Source organism: Dipodomys ordii, unplaced genomic scaffold, assembly GCF_000151885.1.
Source record: "Dipodomys ordii isolate 6190 unplaced genomic scaffold, Dord_2.0 Scaffold187, whole genome shotgun sequence".
Classification (NCBI taxonomy): domain Eukaryota; kingdom Metazoa; phylum Chordata; class Mammalia; order Rodentia; family Heteromyidae; genus Dipodomys; species Dipodomys ordii.
The window spans coordinates 408298-426263 of record NW_012267403.1 but is presented as its reverse complement, the minus strand read 5'-3'; the positions used below and the strand labels follow the sequence as shown (position 1 = coordinate 426263).

The 17966-nt window shown below is 39.5% G+C and overlaps 1 protein-coding gene across 4 annotated transcripts in view; it reads left to right on the top strand.

The window, feature by feature from the left end:
- The window catches only part of Arhgef9 (Cdc42 guanine nucleotide exchange factor (GEF) 9), a 215438-nt gene that overhangs the window by 176030 nt on the left and 21442 nt on the right, over window positions 1–17966 (top strand). For all 4 annotated transcript variants that reach the window (XM_013034313.1, XM_013034310.1, XM_013034311.1 and 1 more), the window contains 2 exons: window positions 3729–3961; window positions 11361–11490. In XM_013034313.1, the coding sequence (XP_012889767.1) occupies window positions 3729–3961; window positions 11361–11490 (363 nt within the window). The remainder of the gene's footprint in view (window positions 1–3728; window positions 3962–11360; window positions 11491–17966) is intronic.

Below are 17966 nucleotides of genomic sequence, written 5' to 3'. Positions count from 1 at the left end.
CATTTGTTAGGAAATGGAAAGACTTGGAAAAAATTATATTAAGTGAAGTAAGCCAGGCCCAAAGAAACATAGGTCCTATGGTTTCCCTTATTTGCAATAACCAGTATATGTCTGAGACAAGCAAAAATGATCAGATAAGTTGATGTTAAGTGAAATGAACCCCAAGTTAAGGACTCAATTTTTTTTTCTTTCTTGATATTGTGTCTGACATATTTATAAGATATTTCTTTGTTGCTTTGTATGTCCCTCCCCCATGGTATAACCCCTGCTTTCACTGTATTTGATGTCGGTATACTTTGGGGAGGGGAAGGGATAAAACAAATTGTTTACATAGAGATACAGGTGGACCCATTGCACCAATGAGATGTATAAGATGTTATGTCGAAAATGAACTATATACATCTTTGGTGCAGGTCGGGGGGGTGGGGGTGGAGAGAGTGGTGAGGGGGGGTGGTGAGGCGAGGGAGATGGGAAGGGATGGGAAGGGGAAACAAAGGAGGAGGCAACAATGCTTGATGAGAAATGTACTCATTATCTTGCCCATGTAATTGTAACCCCTCTGTACGGTATTTTCACAATAACAAAATAAAAGAATATGAGTAGTCTAGGTCTCTGAAACAGAGGAGTAGATATGTGATAGGGACAGCTCAGACAAGTCCAGACACAGAGTACAAAGAGAGAGTATGAGTCAGAGACCTGGAAAATATGAAAATTACAGAAATGGGTTCTTGTACCAGGCAGCTGAAGGCTTCAAGGAGCAGAAGAGGAGAAGTTGGCATATATCATGTACCTCGAAACTGTGATGGCAAAAAAAGAGGAAAAGAAGGAGAAGAAGAGGGAAAAGACATAGCTTCTAGAGAACCCTAAGTGACATAGCTTCAGTGGACTGCTGCTGTGGTAGCAGTTAGTTTTTTCAGCAGTAAAAGCTGTCTTTTGCAGAACAAATCACTGGGGTCTTTCACCTTGAACATTTAGGGGTCATTTGTGGTGACAGCTGGGCATTATGCCCAGCTGCTATAAGGGATGCTGATGTCCTGGCAGAGAGATCTGTTAGCTTGTTGTGCCAAGCATGTCACTGGGAATCAGTGACTCCTACTGCCTAGCTGGTAGTGATAGAGTTCATTGTCTCTCTTGTTTCCTGCTATATCCAGACACCTATGTCAATCCTCCAGAGATCTAGGTGTGGTAAAACTAAAGTTAGTCATTTTGGCACTGTCCCCAAAGCTGAGGAACCTGGTTGTATGCCCTGCTTTCCTTTTCCTGGTAAGGGATGGGCATGTGACCAGGAAAGTCATTTTCTGTGCTGAGCAATATTTCAGGGATGGGGTAGCCCAGGAAAACTGAAATTGTTCTCCCTACCCATTTTGTGTGATTATTCTCAGGCATTTTTTTCTTTTTCTATATTGCTATGTTTTCTTTAGTAGACCCTTAAGCTCTTTCAAGGTTACTTTTGTTCATGGATAGGTGCCAGAGTTGTTCTTTGTTGAAGAGAAGGAAGATTAGCATCTTCTCCTAAACCATCTTGCTGATGTCCTGCATCCCAAAATTGGTTTCTAACTATTTAATACTTTTTGCTATTACTGTAAATGGTACTTAATTCTTTTTTTACAGTTTGTTGCTATGCAAAAATACAATGCTTTTTATATATTGATTTATATTCTGACACATTACAGAATTCAACATATTTTGGTAGCATCCTTATGATTAATCATCTCCAGATAAAAATAGCTTTATATCATTTTGCCAATCTGTATGCCATCTATTTTATTTCTTTATTTTACTGATCATGGTATTTAGAACAGTGTTAACTAGAACTAATGAACAGGTCTTTATTTTGTTCCTGATGTTAGGAAAAAACATTCAATATTTTGACCTTGAGAATGAAATTAGCTTTAGATTTTTTCATGGGTAATCTTTATTACATTGGGGGTAGTTTCTCCTTGTGGTTTGCTGATGGCTTTTATCAAAAATATATTTTCTCAAATGCTTATTCTGTATTGATTGGAGTGTTCTTATGAGTTCATCTAAGTTAATGATAAATTGGGATAAATCCCTCATAATTATGGTATGTCATTCTTTTTCTATACTATTTTGCTTGTTTTATAAAACCTATGTTTAGCTGTATGTTAGCATATACCTATAATCCCAACATTTGAGAGGCAGAGACAGAAGTATCATGGGTTTGAAACCACCCTGGAATTCATAGTGAGACCCCTCCCACACACACACCCAAAATATAGAACCCAAAAGATAAAGCCAATAATAATTCTATAAGCCTGGCACCAGTGGCTCATGCCTGTAATACTAGCTACTCAAAAGGCTGAGATCTGAGGATCGTGGTTCAAAGCAAGCCCAGGCAGGAAAGTCTGTGAAACTCTTATGTCCAATAAACCACCAGAAAACCGGAAGTGGCGCTATAGCTCAAGTGGTAGAGCACTAGCCTTGAGCTGAAGAGCTGAGGGACAGTGCCCAGGCCCAGAGTTCAAGCCCCACAACCGATAAAAAAAATTCTATCTTGCCTTATTTGCCTAAATTTTTTTCTGAGTTATTTTTTTTCTTCTGGAGGTAGAAGGATCATGAGTTCAAGGTCACTTGGGGATACATAGACACTCAGAAAAAAAACACAAAGTCCATAATAACTGTCTTGACTTATTGTTCAATAATTTTTTCTCATGTTTTATATTCTCATGCATCAGGTTAATTTTTCACTGAGTCCTAAACAATATATAAGAAAATGTAGCTGGGCACCGGTGGCTCACACCTGTAATCTTAGCTAGTCAGGAGGATCACAGTTCAAAGCCAGCCCAGGCAGGAAAGTCTGTGAGACTCTTATCTCTAATTAACCACTAGAAAACTGAAAGTGGCATTGTGGCTCAAGTGGTTGAGTACTCGCATTGAGCTGAGGAGCTCAGGGACAGCGGCTAAGCCCAGAGTTTAAGCCCCACGACCAACAAAAAAAAAAGAAAAGAAAAGAAAGACAGAAAATGTAGGAACTTAAAAAAACAGTTTTAAAATAATTTTAAATTTACAGAAAGTTTAAAATATGATTATTACAGGTTGTTCAAAATATGTTATTTTTAAAATTAAGCATATCATTTACCTGAACTCAGTTGTTACTAGCATTTTTAAATTACGTGGGTATTCTCTTCCTTTCTCTCTTAAATATCTCCTCTTCCTTTTTTCTCTGTGCATATATATTCACAAACATACACAGTCATATTTACACATATTTTCTTCAACATACCTCTTGTACATATGTTATATCTAAATAATTTTAAGACATATTTCCAAAGGGCAATTTCATGAAGATCATCTAAGGTTCTGGATGATAATTTCTTCAGACAAATTTTATTACATTTTTTTCAGCTTTTCTAGCTATAATCCATAGCAGCGAATATTAAGCAAATTAGTCTATTCCCAGTATAAGTGAAATTTCTAATTCATCGCTTTTTATAGCCCAGAGCTAGAGTTTTATTTGTCATGCTCTGTTTTACTATTGTTAGAGCCAGTCTTTCCTCATTACACTTTTTCCAGAATTTCCTTGTTGTTCTTCCATATTCATTCTTTGATATGAACTTTACAATAAATTTACAATTGTAAATCAGTTTAAAAATAACTGACATTATTTAATGTTTCTGCATAAGAATAGGACCTGTGTTTCTATTACTTTGAAATTTCCTTTAGGATCTTCAGTAACCTTTCTCTTTGCCTTTGCCTTCTCTCTACAGCAAGACGGTTTCTGGATATATTCTGAGTATTGCAACAACCACCTGGACGCCTGTATGGAACTCTCCAAGCTGATGAAGGACAGCCGCTACCAGCACTTCTTTGAGGCCTGTCGTCTCTTGCAGCAGATGATTGACATTGCTATTGATGGTTTCCTTTTGACTCCAGTGCAGAAGATCTGCAAATATCCCTTACAGTTGGCTGAGCTTCTTAAATATACTGCCCAAGATCACAGGTAAGAGATTGAAAGGAAGTAGTACTTATTGATATTTATTGAAAATTCATATCTTTTTACTGTTTCTGATCTTCTATTAGTTTATCTACAAAATAAGTTGCATTCTTGCTTCCCTTACAAGGCTGTTGTGTATGAAGTAAGGGAATGCTTTTTGTGAGTTGCTTGTAAAGGTGTAGATCAGTATAGACAGCTTATCCCCTGCCTTCAGATACTGGACCTTGTAGCTTGTTTCTTATTCCTGAGTTCAACCTCATAAGAATTAACTCTGATATAATAAGTGTTCAACTCTTCTTGAAAAATTTAGATGTCTGGGTAAAATCCTATCCAACTGCCCCTAGACTCCTTCTGCAAGGTTACTTCCCTGGTCTTTAGCCTTGCCACTATTGTGTGCCCACACCAACTGTACAAAGACTCAGAGGACTTGAGCATCTTCTTGATGTTTTAAAAAATTAAAAATATTTTTTATTGTAAAGATACTGTACAGAGGGGTTACAGTTACATGAGCAAGGTAATGAGTCTATTTCCTATTGAGCATTGTTACCCCCTCCTTTATTTTTCCTCTACCATCCCTTTCCCCAATTCTTGCCCCCACCCTCACAAGTTGTAAAGTTCATTTTCAACATAGTGTTTTTACATCTCATTGTTACAATGGGTCATCCTGTAGCCTAATTTCAACATTTTGTTATTTCCCTTCCCCTCCCCAAATTAGAAAAATGTATATACAAGATTCAAGACACCGAAATCAAATATAATGGCAACAGGGGTTGTACCCTGGGGAAAGAACATACAAAGAAACAAAAAATCACATAGTACATTATAAGTACATTAAAAAGAATAAGAAAAATAAAACTCTCTTGTGTCCCTATCTTAGGGTTCATTTCCTTTAGCATCAGGTTATATGGTCATATGTACATAGCTTTTGAGCTCTTCTGTTTGTCCTAGTAAGAAAATATTTTAACTTTTGTTTTTTAGAAAAGCATAGTGGGAGGTGTAATTCAAATAATAGAGGACATGCTTTATGAGACTCTGAGTTCAAATCTCTATGCCACCATAAAAAGAAAACTAAACCAACGGGGAAGAAGGAAGCTAACTCTTTGAATAGAAATGATGCTCCTCAATCTCTTCCCAGTGAGGTACATGCTAAGAAAAATCCTCATAACAGTGTACATAGCCTGCAGTGAACCATCCCTGTTCTTTCACACAGCTTAGAGTGCCATACTGTTTCTAGCCTGCCCTTAATTGCTAACTTCCTGACCTTAGACTTGCCAACTCAGCTCTTAGTTTCTTTACAATAAGCACTCTAGGAAAAAAGAAGTGCTTAGCCCAATTTCTCTTAGCTTTTCCCCTAACTTTTATTGAGCCTGCCTACTCCTTTCATTTGGTTCTATTGTCTGGATCACAAGGGGGCTGATTTCAAAATCTAGGTGCCAAAGGCAAATTATGGACCATGTGCTTTAGTGGTTCTAGAGCCCTAGATGGATTTCATATTTTAACTCCAATCTGTTAGCACTGAACTCTTCTTTTGTATAACAGGGTCAGCACTATATCTGCCTTTATGGTTTGTTGTCTGTGAGAGAGGCAGGCCAGGTAGAATTTTGCAAAGGAGGAATCTGCCCCCTCCTCCCTTGGGCAGATTAGTCTAAGACTGAAGTTGGTGTTTGTGCCTATGAGACCTTTATATTAATCACTTTTTCCATTGTTTTGACAAGGATCTAAGAAACAAAGAAGGAAATATTTGTTTGGGCTCCTAGTTTCAGAAGTTTTTGTCCATATTGTCCTATAAAAAGGCAGAATATCATGAACAACTTCATACTATCCAGGAAGCAGAGAAAGAGAAAGATATGGGAGGAAGGGGCCAGGGTCAATATATAACCTTCAAAGGTATCTCCCATTGACCTACTTCCTCCAGTGAGGCACCTTCTCCTAAAGCTTCCACTACCTCTCAAAATAGCACCACCAGCTGGAGACCAAGCCTTCAACACATGAGCATGTGGGGGAACATTTCATATTCAAATTATAACACACTGGAACAGAACAGATTTAGTGTCACCCATCACCAGAACTGAGTTTAAAGTTTTCTAAGGATATATTGTTTGTATGCCTAGTGCTAGAAATTGAACCCAGGACTTTATGCAGTTGGGCAAGTGCCCTACCACTGAGATACAATCCCAATCTAGATGGTTTTCTTATAAGCGTTGGAAAGACATTGAAGAATTCCCAATAAAGTGAAAATATTAAAAACAAACATAGAAAATATATATGCTACCTAGAATAAAAAGGCTATCCATTCTAGTTAAATTTCCTCATGCCGTAGCTAGAAAAACTGATGTGCAGAAAGGGAAAATAAGAAGCAAGTCTGTTGAGTCCGGGACACAAGGCAGAAGTGGTAGTCACAGAAGGTAGCCTAAAAAGAGTTCTCCAGTAATAGTAATTTTTGTGCTCAGGGCAGTTTATAAGCCATTATACTAGCCATCCTTTATTCTGTCAACCTTTTATGAGTCTAAAAATGACCTCTACAGTTATATTACATGGTTCTAAGTAAGTGGAGCAGTGACTTTCATACCTTAGTCTCAGTGAAGCTGCCTTCAGGCCAATGGTTTTAAAACCTGGATATTCAAATAGTGATTCAGATATGTTTTCATATCCCATTGTTTCACCTACCTACTCCATGTCATGAAATCTAACAGGAGGTTCTAGAAATTCTTATTTCTGGACGAATAATATTGACTAGGTAAATTATATACTATATATTGACTTGAAAAGTGCCAGAAAGAAGAATTAAACAACATCAAGGTGTTCTTTAGTTTTATGGGAGCTGGCAAGACAGTTTCCTAGGATTTGCCATTCTTCAGAGCCCTCTGAGTCTCTAATTTCCTCTCCCCCTTCTTACTGGGCTCCAAGGTACTAAGAAAAGTAGTTCAGGCAGTAGTAGGCTACATTAATCTATCAACTGGAGTGAAGGCTTCAGCACTAATACTGGGTCATGGAAAAACTCACTTTGTAAGAGTTTTGTAAGGAAGCTGTATCAAGATGATAGCTTCTGCCATGCATGTCAAGACTATCTGGGGGTTAAGCCAGATGCCAGTGATTCATACCTGTGATCTCACCTACTTTGAAGACAGAGGTCAATTTGACCAGAATTTGAGCTAGCTTGGGCAAAAAAAAGTTCACAAGACTAATCTCAACAAAAAAAAATGGGCATAGTGGCACATACCTCTCATCTCAGCTATGGCAGGAGGTACAAATAGTAAGATCGCAGTCCATACCGGCCTAGGCAAAAAAGCAAGACCCAATCTATCTCAAAAATAATCAGAACAAAAAGGGATGCTGGCATGGCTTAAGCAGTAGAGTGTCTGCTTTGTACATGTGAAGCCTTGAGTTTAAACCCCAGTACCACTCCCACATTTCTGGCTGGGTGCTAGTGACTCATACCTGTAGTTTTAGCTTCTCAGGAGGCTGAGATCTAAGGATCACAGTTCAAAGCCAGCCTGGGCAAGAAAGTCTGTCAAACTCTTATCTCCAATACACTACTCAGAAAAGGCTGGAAGTGGCATTCTGGCTCAAGTGGTGGAATGCTAGCCTTGAGTACAAAGAGGCTCAGGGACAGTGCCCAGGCCCTGAGTTCAGCAAAAATAGAAATAAAAATTATAATTACGTTTCTAGCTTGACATGCTTGGTTTGTTTAACTATTTCTAACTTGAAGCCTTTAGTCAGAAAGTTGTTCAGTTAGGTGGTTTTGAAATGATGTAAACAGAGTGGTCTTCAAGGGAGATTGGATGGAGAATAATAAATGGAAAATAATATTTCCTTTGCTTATGGAAGGATGACATAATTCCCCCTCCTCACCTTTCTTGGGCTAACAAGAAGGGAGATTATATACAAAATAAGGGTAGCTGGCATGTTTGAAACTAAAAATCTTGTTTCCATTATTCTCCTCACTAGAGAGCAGGGTCTAGACCTCACCAGAAAATCTAGAGTCTCTGACTTGGGTTCAGGTTTTATCTACTTTTAAAGCCAGTAGAACAGGTTGTATGTGGGAATGTAGTTACTTAACTGGTGTAAGAAAGGCAGCAAGCAAAAATTGGCAAAAGAAAAATAGACAGTATGGAACAGTGGCAATGATAAATCCATACTTGGCTAGTACTTGGGATCAGACAAAGCATTGTTTCAGAGTCAGCTAATACTTGGGTTCAATAATGGGATATTTTCATAACTGCCCTGTCAACTCAAACTTTCTTTTTTTAAGGAGATCATAGGATTTTCATGTTTATATTTTTAATTTCTTTCAACAAAATATTCAGAGACAAAAGGTTCTTTTCTCTTTCACTTCTCCTTTTTATTCTCCACAGAGGTAGCTACCATCTTGAAGCTAGTGAGCATCCTTCGTATGTATAGTTATATATTCTTACTGTATAGGCTGTGTGTGAAACATTGGTGGTATAGTGGTGGGCATAGTTGCCTTCCAACAGAACTTTCTTTTTTGGGGGGGTCCGGTCGTGGGGCCTGAACTCTGGGCCTGGGCGCTGTCCCTCAGCTCTTCAGCTCAAGGCTAACGCTCTACTACTTGAGCCACAGTGCCACTTCCGACTTTTTTTGTTTTTGCTTATGTGGTGATAAGAAATCAAACCCAGGGCCTCGAGCATGCAAGGCAAGCGCTCTACCACTGAGCCACCTTCCCAGCCCCCAACAGAACTTTCTACAGTGATGTAAATGTTTTATATCTAAGCTGTCCAATACAGTGTTTATTGACCACATGTGCCTATTAAATACTGAGAAATTAGTACAAGTAAGTGAATAAATTTTTAATCTTATCTAATTGTAATTACCATGAATACTGTTTTGCCATATTGCATAGTATAGCTTTACTTTCCAGAAAGTGCCTAAAAGCATTAATGTCCTCAAATCAGAGAATGGAAAGGAATAGAGGACAGGGAACTGGGCCCAAAGAACAGAAGGTGTACTTAATGTATGTCAGCAAGTTCTACACTGCAGCTACCCCTTCTGTCATTGCTGTACCCTGTGTCTAAATGGCAGGTTCAGATAGTCTTGCCAAGTGGAAACTTTGGCAATGTTAGGGACCCTAAAAGATCACTAGTAGATTAGGGCAAGTAATGATAAAAGGATGCAATATAACAGGTATTGATATAAAGTTACACATTTAAATCTAAGAAATTGGCAATTTGGGGACAAACTGAAAGATGCAGCTTCCAGACAGCATGTTTTGAAGAGATTTAGGAAGTAATAGTTGGTTATAAGTTTAAAATGAGTCATCGATGAGATCCAGAAAAACATTTATTAAGGCTCACAGTAACAACAGGCTTTTCTAGCCATTTTCTTGAGACAAAATAAGCTTGTTAAGAGGTAGAGGCTGTCGCTGTTAGTAATAAAATGCCCTTGGTCATTGCAGGTGGTTCAAGTCATAGACTGGAGTCATAGATGCCAGCTAAGAGGAAATTTTACATAGCATCCACCCTGGTAGTTAGAATTTCCTTCCCTCTGCTGGTGTTTGGTCCTCCAGCCCATTTTTTGACACATTCAGTAAGAAAAGGCAGTAATTGCATATTTCCTTTTTCTCTCTTCTTTTCAGAAATTGGTGCTGGGCAAGCAAGCACTAGTCATTTAAATTGAGCTAATGTTAACAAAGAACTGTATCACTGTCTTCTTGCCTTCTCAGTTTATTGTATCTCTATGAAATGGCTGAGATCTCACTTTCAATCTGTGTTTCACAGGAGCCATTCAATTGGAAATCAGATCAGACAAGCAAAGAAAACTAGGCAGAGTGATATGACTTGCAACATATGGGTTATCCAAAGTCCCAGGGAACTGGGCTAAAAGTTGTACTTCTAGAGTGGTGACTTAATTGGCCACTGGCTTGATCACGCTATAGCATGGCAACTTGGGTCCTCTAGAGATTGATGACCTCAGTTCCCACTCCCACCCCCTCAAAGTTTTGCTTCCTGTCCTGTTGAGACAGCGTCTTCTGGTTGGATAGCATCAAGCATTTTCCTTGCCTGGATGAGGAGATTGTGAAGTGAGATTGATGTTTAGAAGCCCTTGCTTCTTGTAGAAGCCTTAATGTTTTCCTGGCCTCCTAGTAAGAGCAGATCCTGCACAAAGTAGATATCAGAGTTAATACTGTGAAGAGACAAAATACTAAGAATAATTTTACCAATCACGTAAGGTTAATATTATCCCATTGATTTGAGTGCATCTTTAGAAAACTGAATGTGACAAAAGCCCAAGACATTATTGGAAATTCTTTGCTTTTTAGCAACTTTGTATGGATTTTTATATAAGCAATGTTTCGTGAGTTATATAAAAATGTTATAAAATAGAAAAAGGATGTTGTACTGCTGGGACCAGTGCTTCAGAGGGAGACAATCCCTATGATGTCTACAAGAAATGTATGATTTATTATAGTATTGACAGCACCAAGAGTAATCCAATTTACATGAATGTTTATTTAACTTACTGAACCCCTCAATAAATTCTACCATACTTCTCCCCATTTTTGCAGAACTCATAGAATTTGGGCTCTGTGGCTTAATCATAACATTCTATTTCTATATTGTGCAGGAGAAAAAAATGCAGATAGCATTCTGCATTATCTTTAAACAGGAGCTTGTAGAAATAAATGGAGAAAGAGATGGTCACATTTTCTGGACTATGTCATGTGTGAGGCTTCCTTCTTGGTCCTTGGCTGACTGTATTACAAAAATATTGGAATCAAAAGCAGTGAGTTTATGCCAGGCACTCATGGCTCACACCTATAATCCTAGATTATATAGGAAACTGAGCTCTGAGAATCATGGTTTGAAGTCAGACTGGGTAGAAAAGTCCATGAAACTCCTATCTCCAATTAACCAAAGGGGGAAAAACAGAAATGGAGGCATAGCTCAAGTGATAGAGCACCAACTTTGAGCAGAAAAGCCAACTGAGAACATAAGGCCCTGAGTTCAAGCCCCAATACTGGCACAAAAAAAGAGAGAGAGTTATTATCCATGTAAAAAGTCTACAAGTAGGTCTTTGGCTGATATGGTGTCTCCATCATTATCATATTCTAGCTTTTTCCAACTTTCAGCTGTCCTGCCATTAATATGGACCTTGTCTTTATAGTCCATGATAGCTATAAGAGCTTAACTTTCCAACCATATGCCAGTCAGAGTTTATTATAGACTAAAGAAAGGTGTAATTTCTACCTTAAAGAAAATTTTTTGAAGATCTAGCACAACACATAGCCATCTCTGATAAAACAATTAGTCTTCTACTTGATAGAAGACTACTTGGGTTCTCATTTGAAAGTCAGGACTCTGTCACTAAGGAAGAAGAGGAAAGTGAATATAAAGATTGGTTCTCTGGCACATTGGTTCATCCAACTTTCACTCTTGTGTCTTCACAGTGATTACAGATATGTGGCAGCTGCTTTGGCTGTAATGAGAAATGTGACTCAGCAGATCAACGAACGCAAGCGACGTCTGGAGAATATTGACAAGATTGCCCAGTGGCAGGCTTCTGTCCTAGACTGGGAGGTAGAATCTTTACCAACAGGGTGTTGGGGAACACAAGAAGCTTTTTGAAAGACTCTCATCTTAGTTAAGGATAGACAAAGAGGAATGAGATTTGTAGAACAACAATAATTATTTAGATTAGACCCCAGGTAAAGCTTGTTATTGGAGAAGTACTTTATAGCTGTACTTGATATTGTACCTTATAGCTTTCTCAAAAGACTTGGGGAAGATTGGGACAATAGTTCATTAAGGAAGAAAAGGTGAATGACCTTTGGGTGTTGTTAGGAAAAATGAATTGACTCAGTAGCCTTTTGAATCTCTTTTCAGTCCTAGCTTTAAGCTCTTGACTGGCACACATGAATAAGAAGTAGTATGTACTAATGCACTTCCAAATACAGAATATGCAGCTGGTTCTCTTGTTTCTAAGCATGCATGATAGCCAACATAATTCCTTTTCTTGCTTGTGAGAGCATGTCACTCTGACGGATCTATTAGGTCTATCCAAGTCTGCACATTCTAGGCTATAACCATTATTCCTGCCAAATCCACAGACCAAATTCTATTTTCATTATCATCTTCTAAAAATAATCTCTTGACAACTTTCAATTCCGTTGCAGATACCCACAACTTCTCTGTACTCGGAAAGCAAGAGGCTGAAGTCATTTAAGGCTTCTTTCCTAGATACCTACTAAGAGAATTAAGTGTTATATTTTACATTTCACTTCCTAGGCCCAAGTTGTACATTTTGCTAGTTTACAGGCTAACAAAATCAAAAATGGGAAAAGCTAGACATGCCATCAAGAAGGAATGTCAATCTTAAGTTTTGTGGTCACAGTGTAGAGATAGAGCCAACTCCCCTGGCCTGTGGCAGCTTCAGCTCAGACATTTATTTTTTGTAATTAAGAGGAATCTCCTAGCCAGACACTGGTGGCTCATGACTGTAATCCTAGCTACTCAGGAGGCTGAAATCTGAGGATCATGGTTTGAAGCCAGGCAAGCCAGGAAAGTCTGTGAGACTCATCTCCAATTAACCACCAGAAAACCACGAATGGTGCTGTAGCTCAGGGGGTAGAGCATTAATTAGCCTTGAACAATAAAGAGCTCAAGGGACAGCACCCAGGCCCTGAGTTCAAGTCCCACGACAGATAAACAAAAGAAATATTATCTCTGGGCTGGGAAGGTGGCTCAATGGTAGAGCACTTGCCTTGCATGCCTGAGGCCCTGGGTTCGATTCCTCAGCACCACATAAGCAAAAAGAAAAAAGCTGGAAGTGGCGCTGTGGCTCAAGTGGTAGAGCGCTAGCCTTGAGCTGAAGAGCTGAGGGACAGCGCCCAGGCCCAGAGTTCAGGGCCCATGACTGGACCCCCCCCAAAAAAATATTATCTCTAAGTGCTAGTGGCTCACACCTGTAATCCTAGCTGCTCAGGAGGCTGAGAACAAGAGGATGGTGGTTCAAGGCGAGCCTGGGCCAAAAAAAAAAAGTCCATAAGACTATCTCCAAAATAGCCAGCATAAAGAGTGCTAGATGAGCAAGCAAACTGAGTAAGCACAAGGCCTTGAGTTCAATTCCAGTACCACCAAAATAAAAAAGAAAATGAAAGAAAGAGATGGAGTTTCTCAACATTTAAAATTTAGCCAGGTGCTACTGGCTCATACCTATAATCCAAGCTACTCAGGAGGCTGAGATTTGAGGATCATGGTTCAAAACAAGCCTAAGCAGAAAAGTCCTCTTGAGCCTTATTTCCAATTAGCCTCTTAAAAACTGTAAGTGTGCTATGGTTCAAAGTGGTAGTGCACTAGCCTTGAGCAAAAGAGCTCAGGGACAATGCCAGGCCCTGAGTTCAAGCCCCACAAGTGACATAAAGCAAAAAAATAAAAATAAAACATTTACAAAAGTTTAGCCCATTCTAAGAGGGCTGTCATCAGCCTTACAAATGCTTAACCAAGGCCCCTACCAAAAATACGTTTTAATCTGTTCTGTTCCTCCTTACTATAGATAGTTGAAAATATCAAAATTATGATCAGCTGACACATTTTTGGTCCCATTACAAGGTAATGTCCCCATAAAAGAATGATTCTTTGACATGCAGAGAAAGGACTTAATCTATACCAATAAATGCTCTTGATCATAAGGAAAAGCCACACCAGCCTAGACTTATTAGAAAATCATGGATTCTCCTCTTGTGTCTTCTTTACCCTGTCCACTTGTCTGACACAAGGCAGGGGTTAGACCAAATTATTTCTAGCAATGCCCATCAACTGAGACACTCTAAAATTGTAGGTATTTAGCAGGCCTTTTTCCCCCTCTTGTTAGGGTTCTCTGTAAGAGAAAGTACCTAGCAGCAGTTGTTTTCCTATTCCCTGGAACATCACACCCCTTCCCAGTGCCTAATTGGGAAAGATGTCCTAATTCTTCCATATGCTCTGAGCATCCAGTCCCTTACAGAAGGGCCAAAGGAGACCAAGAATTGGTTGAATTCCTTGCATATACCCAGAGGATTTCATTCATACCAAACACTGAGCTATAATCTAGCATCTCAGAAAGCATTTTATCTATGTTATTTGGGGAAGGAGGTGGTGTAGGAAAACATAGCTTGCCCAATATAATCTTATCCAAGCTTGCAAGCACTTTGCACCTTGCTGATTGATGAAGACTCCCTCATCTTCATTGGTGTTTTATTTCATCCAGACAGCTACAATGGTACCTTAGACTTGGTGGCTTATAAACAATTGCAATCAATCTGTTTCCCATGGTTCCTCACATCCAAACACTATCACACAAAGCTTTAGATTTAAATATGTGAATGGGAGGGGGCGGGCATGGTTCCCTTTTCAGGTCTTGTGATTGCTATGGAACTTGCTAGTTCCAAAGGGGTTCTCCTCTAGGAAATTGTTCTTCCACTAAGGTTTGCTGGGTACATTTCAAGATGTCAGGATTTTTAAGCATTTATTACTCTGTTTGCCATGTCTAGTCATGAAGACTTTTTTAATGTCAAAATCTCAAATGCTTTTAGAGGACTCCCTATATACCCCTAACCATGATACACACGCGCGCACACACACACACACACACACACACACACACACACACACACACTCTCTCTCTCTCACCCACGACCTATGCATATCTTATAATGACATCAGGAAACAGAGCAGAGAGGGACCTATGTAAGTCACATAGCAAGCCAGTGATAAAATTTGGACTTGAATCTAGTCCTCTAATTCCCATATGTTGTTGTTGCTCTTTGTACTGTTGTACCCATACTCCTCCAACCTTCTTGAAGCAGCCCAGTTTATGTCCTTTGTGCCACTGCAGTAACTTCTTGCAGTAAAGAGTGAGACTACTTTGGAGAGATTAAGATCCAGGAATGATGGGGAGTATCCCAGAAAGAAAAAAACATGTAGTGTCTAACACCATTGATTCCCTGATACAGACTCTCTGTATTCTATTTGCTCAAGAAGTTGAACCTAGAGAGAGAAATAAGGAGAGGGAAGAAAGATGAAGAGGGAGTGAGAGTGAGAAAGAGTGCTAAATTGCTGAGGGATGCTATGGACAAGTGTTACAAATCAAATAGAAGTAGTATTTTTCTATCTCTGTCCCTTTGCCTCCCAGATGTTTGAACAAACCGCTGAAATGTTAGCATCTTCATGTTCATCTCAGTTTCATTTATCAAATGAAAAACAGGAGTGAGAAAGAAACCTTCAGAACTTAATCTCCCTTGAAGAGGAAAAGGATGCAATAGTGGCATGTAGGAATTTGGGCTTGCTCCATAAATCAGAGCAGCTGATTTATATCAGTATATCAGTACCTGACTCTTTTGTCATCTTTCTCAATGGGTCCTTGCCTAACTCCATATACTATCTGTGCCTACTCTCATATGGAGACCAGAGCTTATATTTTTCCAAAGCCCTACTTTCCTACCCCCATGACTTCTGAAAAATAGAGAGAAATTAAATTGTCACCCATAAGAACAATAGAGCTGGGTAATGGTGGCTTGTGGCTGTAATCCTAGCTACTCAGGAGGCTGAGAGGTTTGTAGCCAGCCTGGGCAGGAAAGTCTGTGAGACCCAGTTAAGCACTGAAAGTGGAGCTGTGGCTCAAGTGGAAGAGTACTATCCTTGAGCAAAAAAATGCTAATAGCACTCTGGCCTTGAGTTCAAGCCCCAGCACCAACATATAAATTAAATAAATAACATCAGTTTAGAGCAGTAGCAGGGAGAAGAACCTGTTCCCAGGATTACCATTTTTGGAAAATTTCCATTTCTAATCCCTCTGATACTGAGGTTTAGTTGAGCTGTCCCAATCACCCTTCATATTCACTAAATCCATTTGAAAGGAAGGGAAATGGAACATATTCCTGATAGATTTTTTTTTAATCTTTTCCTTCCTGAAGATTTTTTAGCAGGACTCTTCAAGTTTGTAGTGCACATTTGGGAGCTTGATTGTGTGTGATTATAATTTATTTCCTCTTTGAGTATATCTCTCCTCCCAGCTTGGTTATATAATACCCAAGGGCCTTTTCTGGTTTCCTGTTAGATTACTAATCCAAAGAAGTGAGAAAACACAAAAACCCAATGTGGTAGAGGAATGAAAGCATCTACTTAAAAGTTAAGGTGGTTGGGTACCGGTGGCTCACGCCTGTAATCTTAGCTACTCAGGAGGCTGAGATCTGAGGATCACGGTTCAGAGCCACCCTGGGCAGGACCCAGGCCCAGAGTTCAAGACTCACCATCTACAAAATAAGTGAAGGTGACTTGATGAGGTATATCCTGGAATCAGGTCAAACGTAGGGCTGCATAGATTTGTTATTTTACTGCCCTTATGTTCAGTGGGTAGGGTTGAAGATTGAATTGATTGAAAAGGATGGCATTTCCTTTCTTCTTTTTCTGTATTTGTTGAGACCACAGCCCCCACATCAGTCAGTCTGTAATTAGAATGAACTATATTTGTACAGAATAGGATGGATTAAAATTAATTAGAATAGATACAACCTCTTCTTTGAGACTTTGGCTTCAGAAGTAAGCTGAATCAGAAAGCTCTGAGTAGCTTTTTGTGGCCACTATTTACCATCTGTTGATTCATTGATTACATAGCTATTGATAGCTATCCACTCTGGGTCAGGCAATTCTAGATTCTGAAAATATGTCAGTGAACCTGAGAAAATTTCAACCTCACTAAATTTTAGATTCCAGCAGGGAAGATTGGTAGCAAGCTAACTTCTTAATTTATTATTAGGTAGTGATAACAGACTAGAGTGATGAGGTTACTACCTGAGGAGGTAGAGTATTGCAAGCAGAGGGAAGAGTGAATACAAAGGCACTAAAATACAGGAAAGTATGCTCAAGGAACAAGAAGGCCAGTGTAGCCAGAGTTGAGTGAGACAGGGTAAGTAAGGACAAATGAGGGCACAGAAGTACCAGGTGGTTAGATTACCTCCTAATAGGACTTCAGCTTTCAGTTTATATGGAGCCACTAGAGGCATTCAAGCAAATAATAACCTAAGGAGACTTACATTTTGAGTACTCCTCCTTGCTGAGCCCTTGGACAAACAATGAGGATATTGAAATCATCTAGTGGAGGTAGATACCTTCCTACCAAAGGGAACAATGTAAACAAAATCTTGGAGGGAGGTGCTATACTGGAGGACCTAGCTATGCTACAGTCTGAGATCTGAAGATTCAAAACCAGCTTAGGGAAAACGGTTCATGAGACTTTTATCTCCAATTAACCAGCTAAAATCCAGAAGTAAAGAAGAGGCTCAAGTGGTAGAGCACCAGCTCTGAGTGGGAAAAAAGGCCCTGAGCTCAAGCCCCAATACTAGTAACAAAAAGAAAAAAAAAACCTTCAGGAATGGAACAGAAGGTAGTGAGCTACAGGAGACCATGGGAAGGGATTGCAATTTGGAAGAGAAAACAAAGTGCAATATGGTGCAAGTAGGACAGAAGAAGCAAGGAAAGTTTGGAGTTCTGAACAATGGACAGGGTCCTTTCCCTCCTATGCCAACCATCTATATGGATTGGACCAAACAGAAGCTGTTACATTATACCCACTCTAATGTTCTCAATCTTGAGAACATTGATGCTACTTTCTAAGGACCCAGAATGAGTTGATAAGAAACACTAGACCCAGAACCCAGCTCTTTTGAGGCTCTCATCTCAGAAATCTTCCACGCAGATGTTAGTCCCACAGGAAGTGGAGCCATCATTCAAATACTGTTTGGTGATTCAAAACATGGGCTTTTGAGCCAGCTGCTGGTGGCTCACACCTGCAATCCTAACTAAGAAGGCTAAGAGCTGAGGATCATGGTTTGAAGCCGTGGGTAGGAAAGTCCATGAAACTCTTAGCTCCAATTAACCACCAGAAAACTGGAAGTGGTTCTATGGCTCAAAGTGGTAGAGCACTTGCCGTAAGTGGAAAAAGCTCAGGGACAGTGCCCAGGCCCTGAGTTCAAGCCCCATGACCAACAAAAACAAAACAAAACAAAAAAACATGTGCT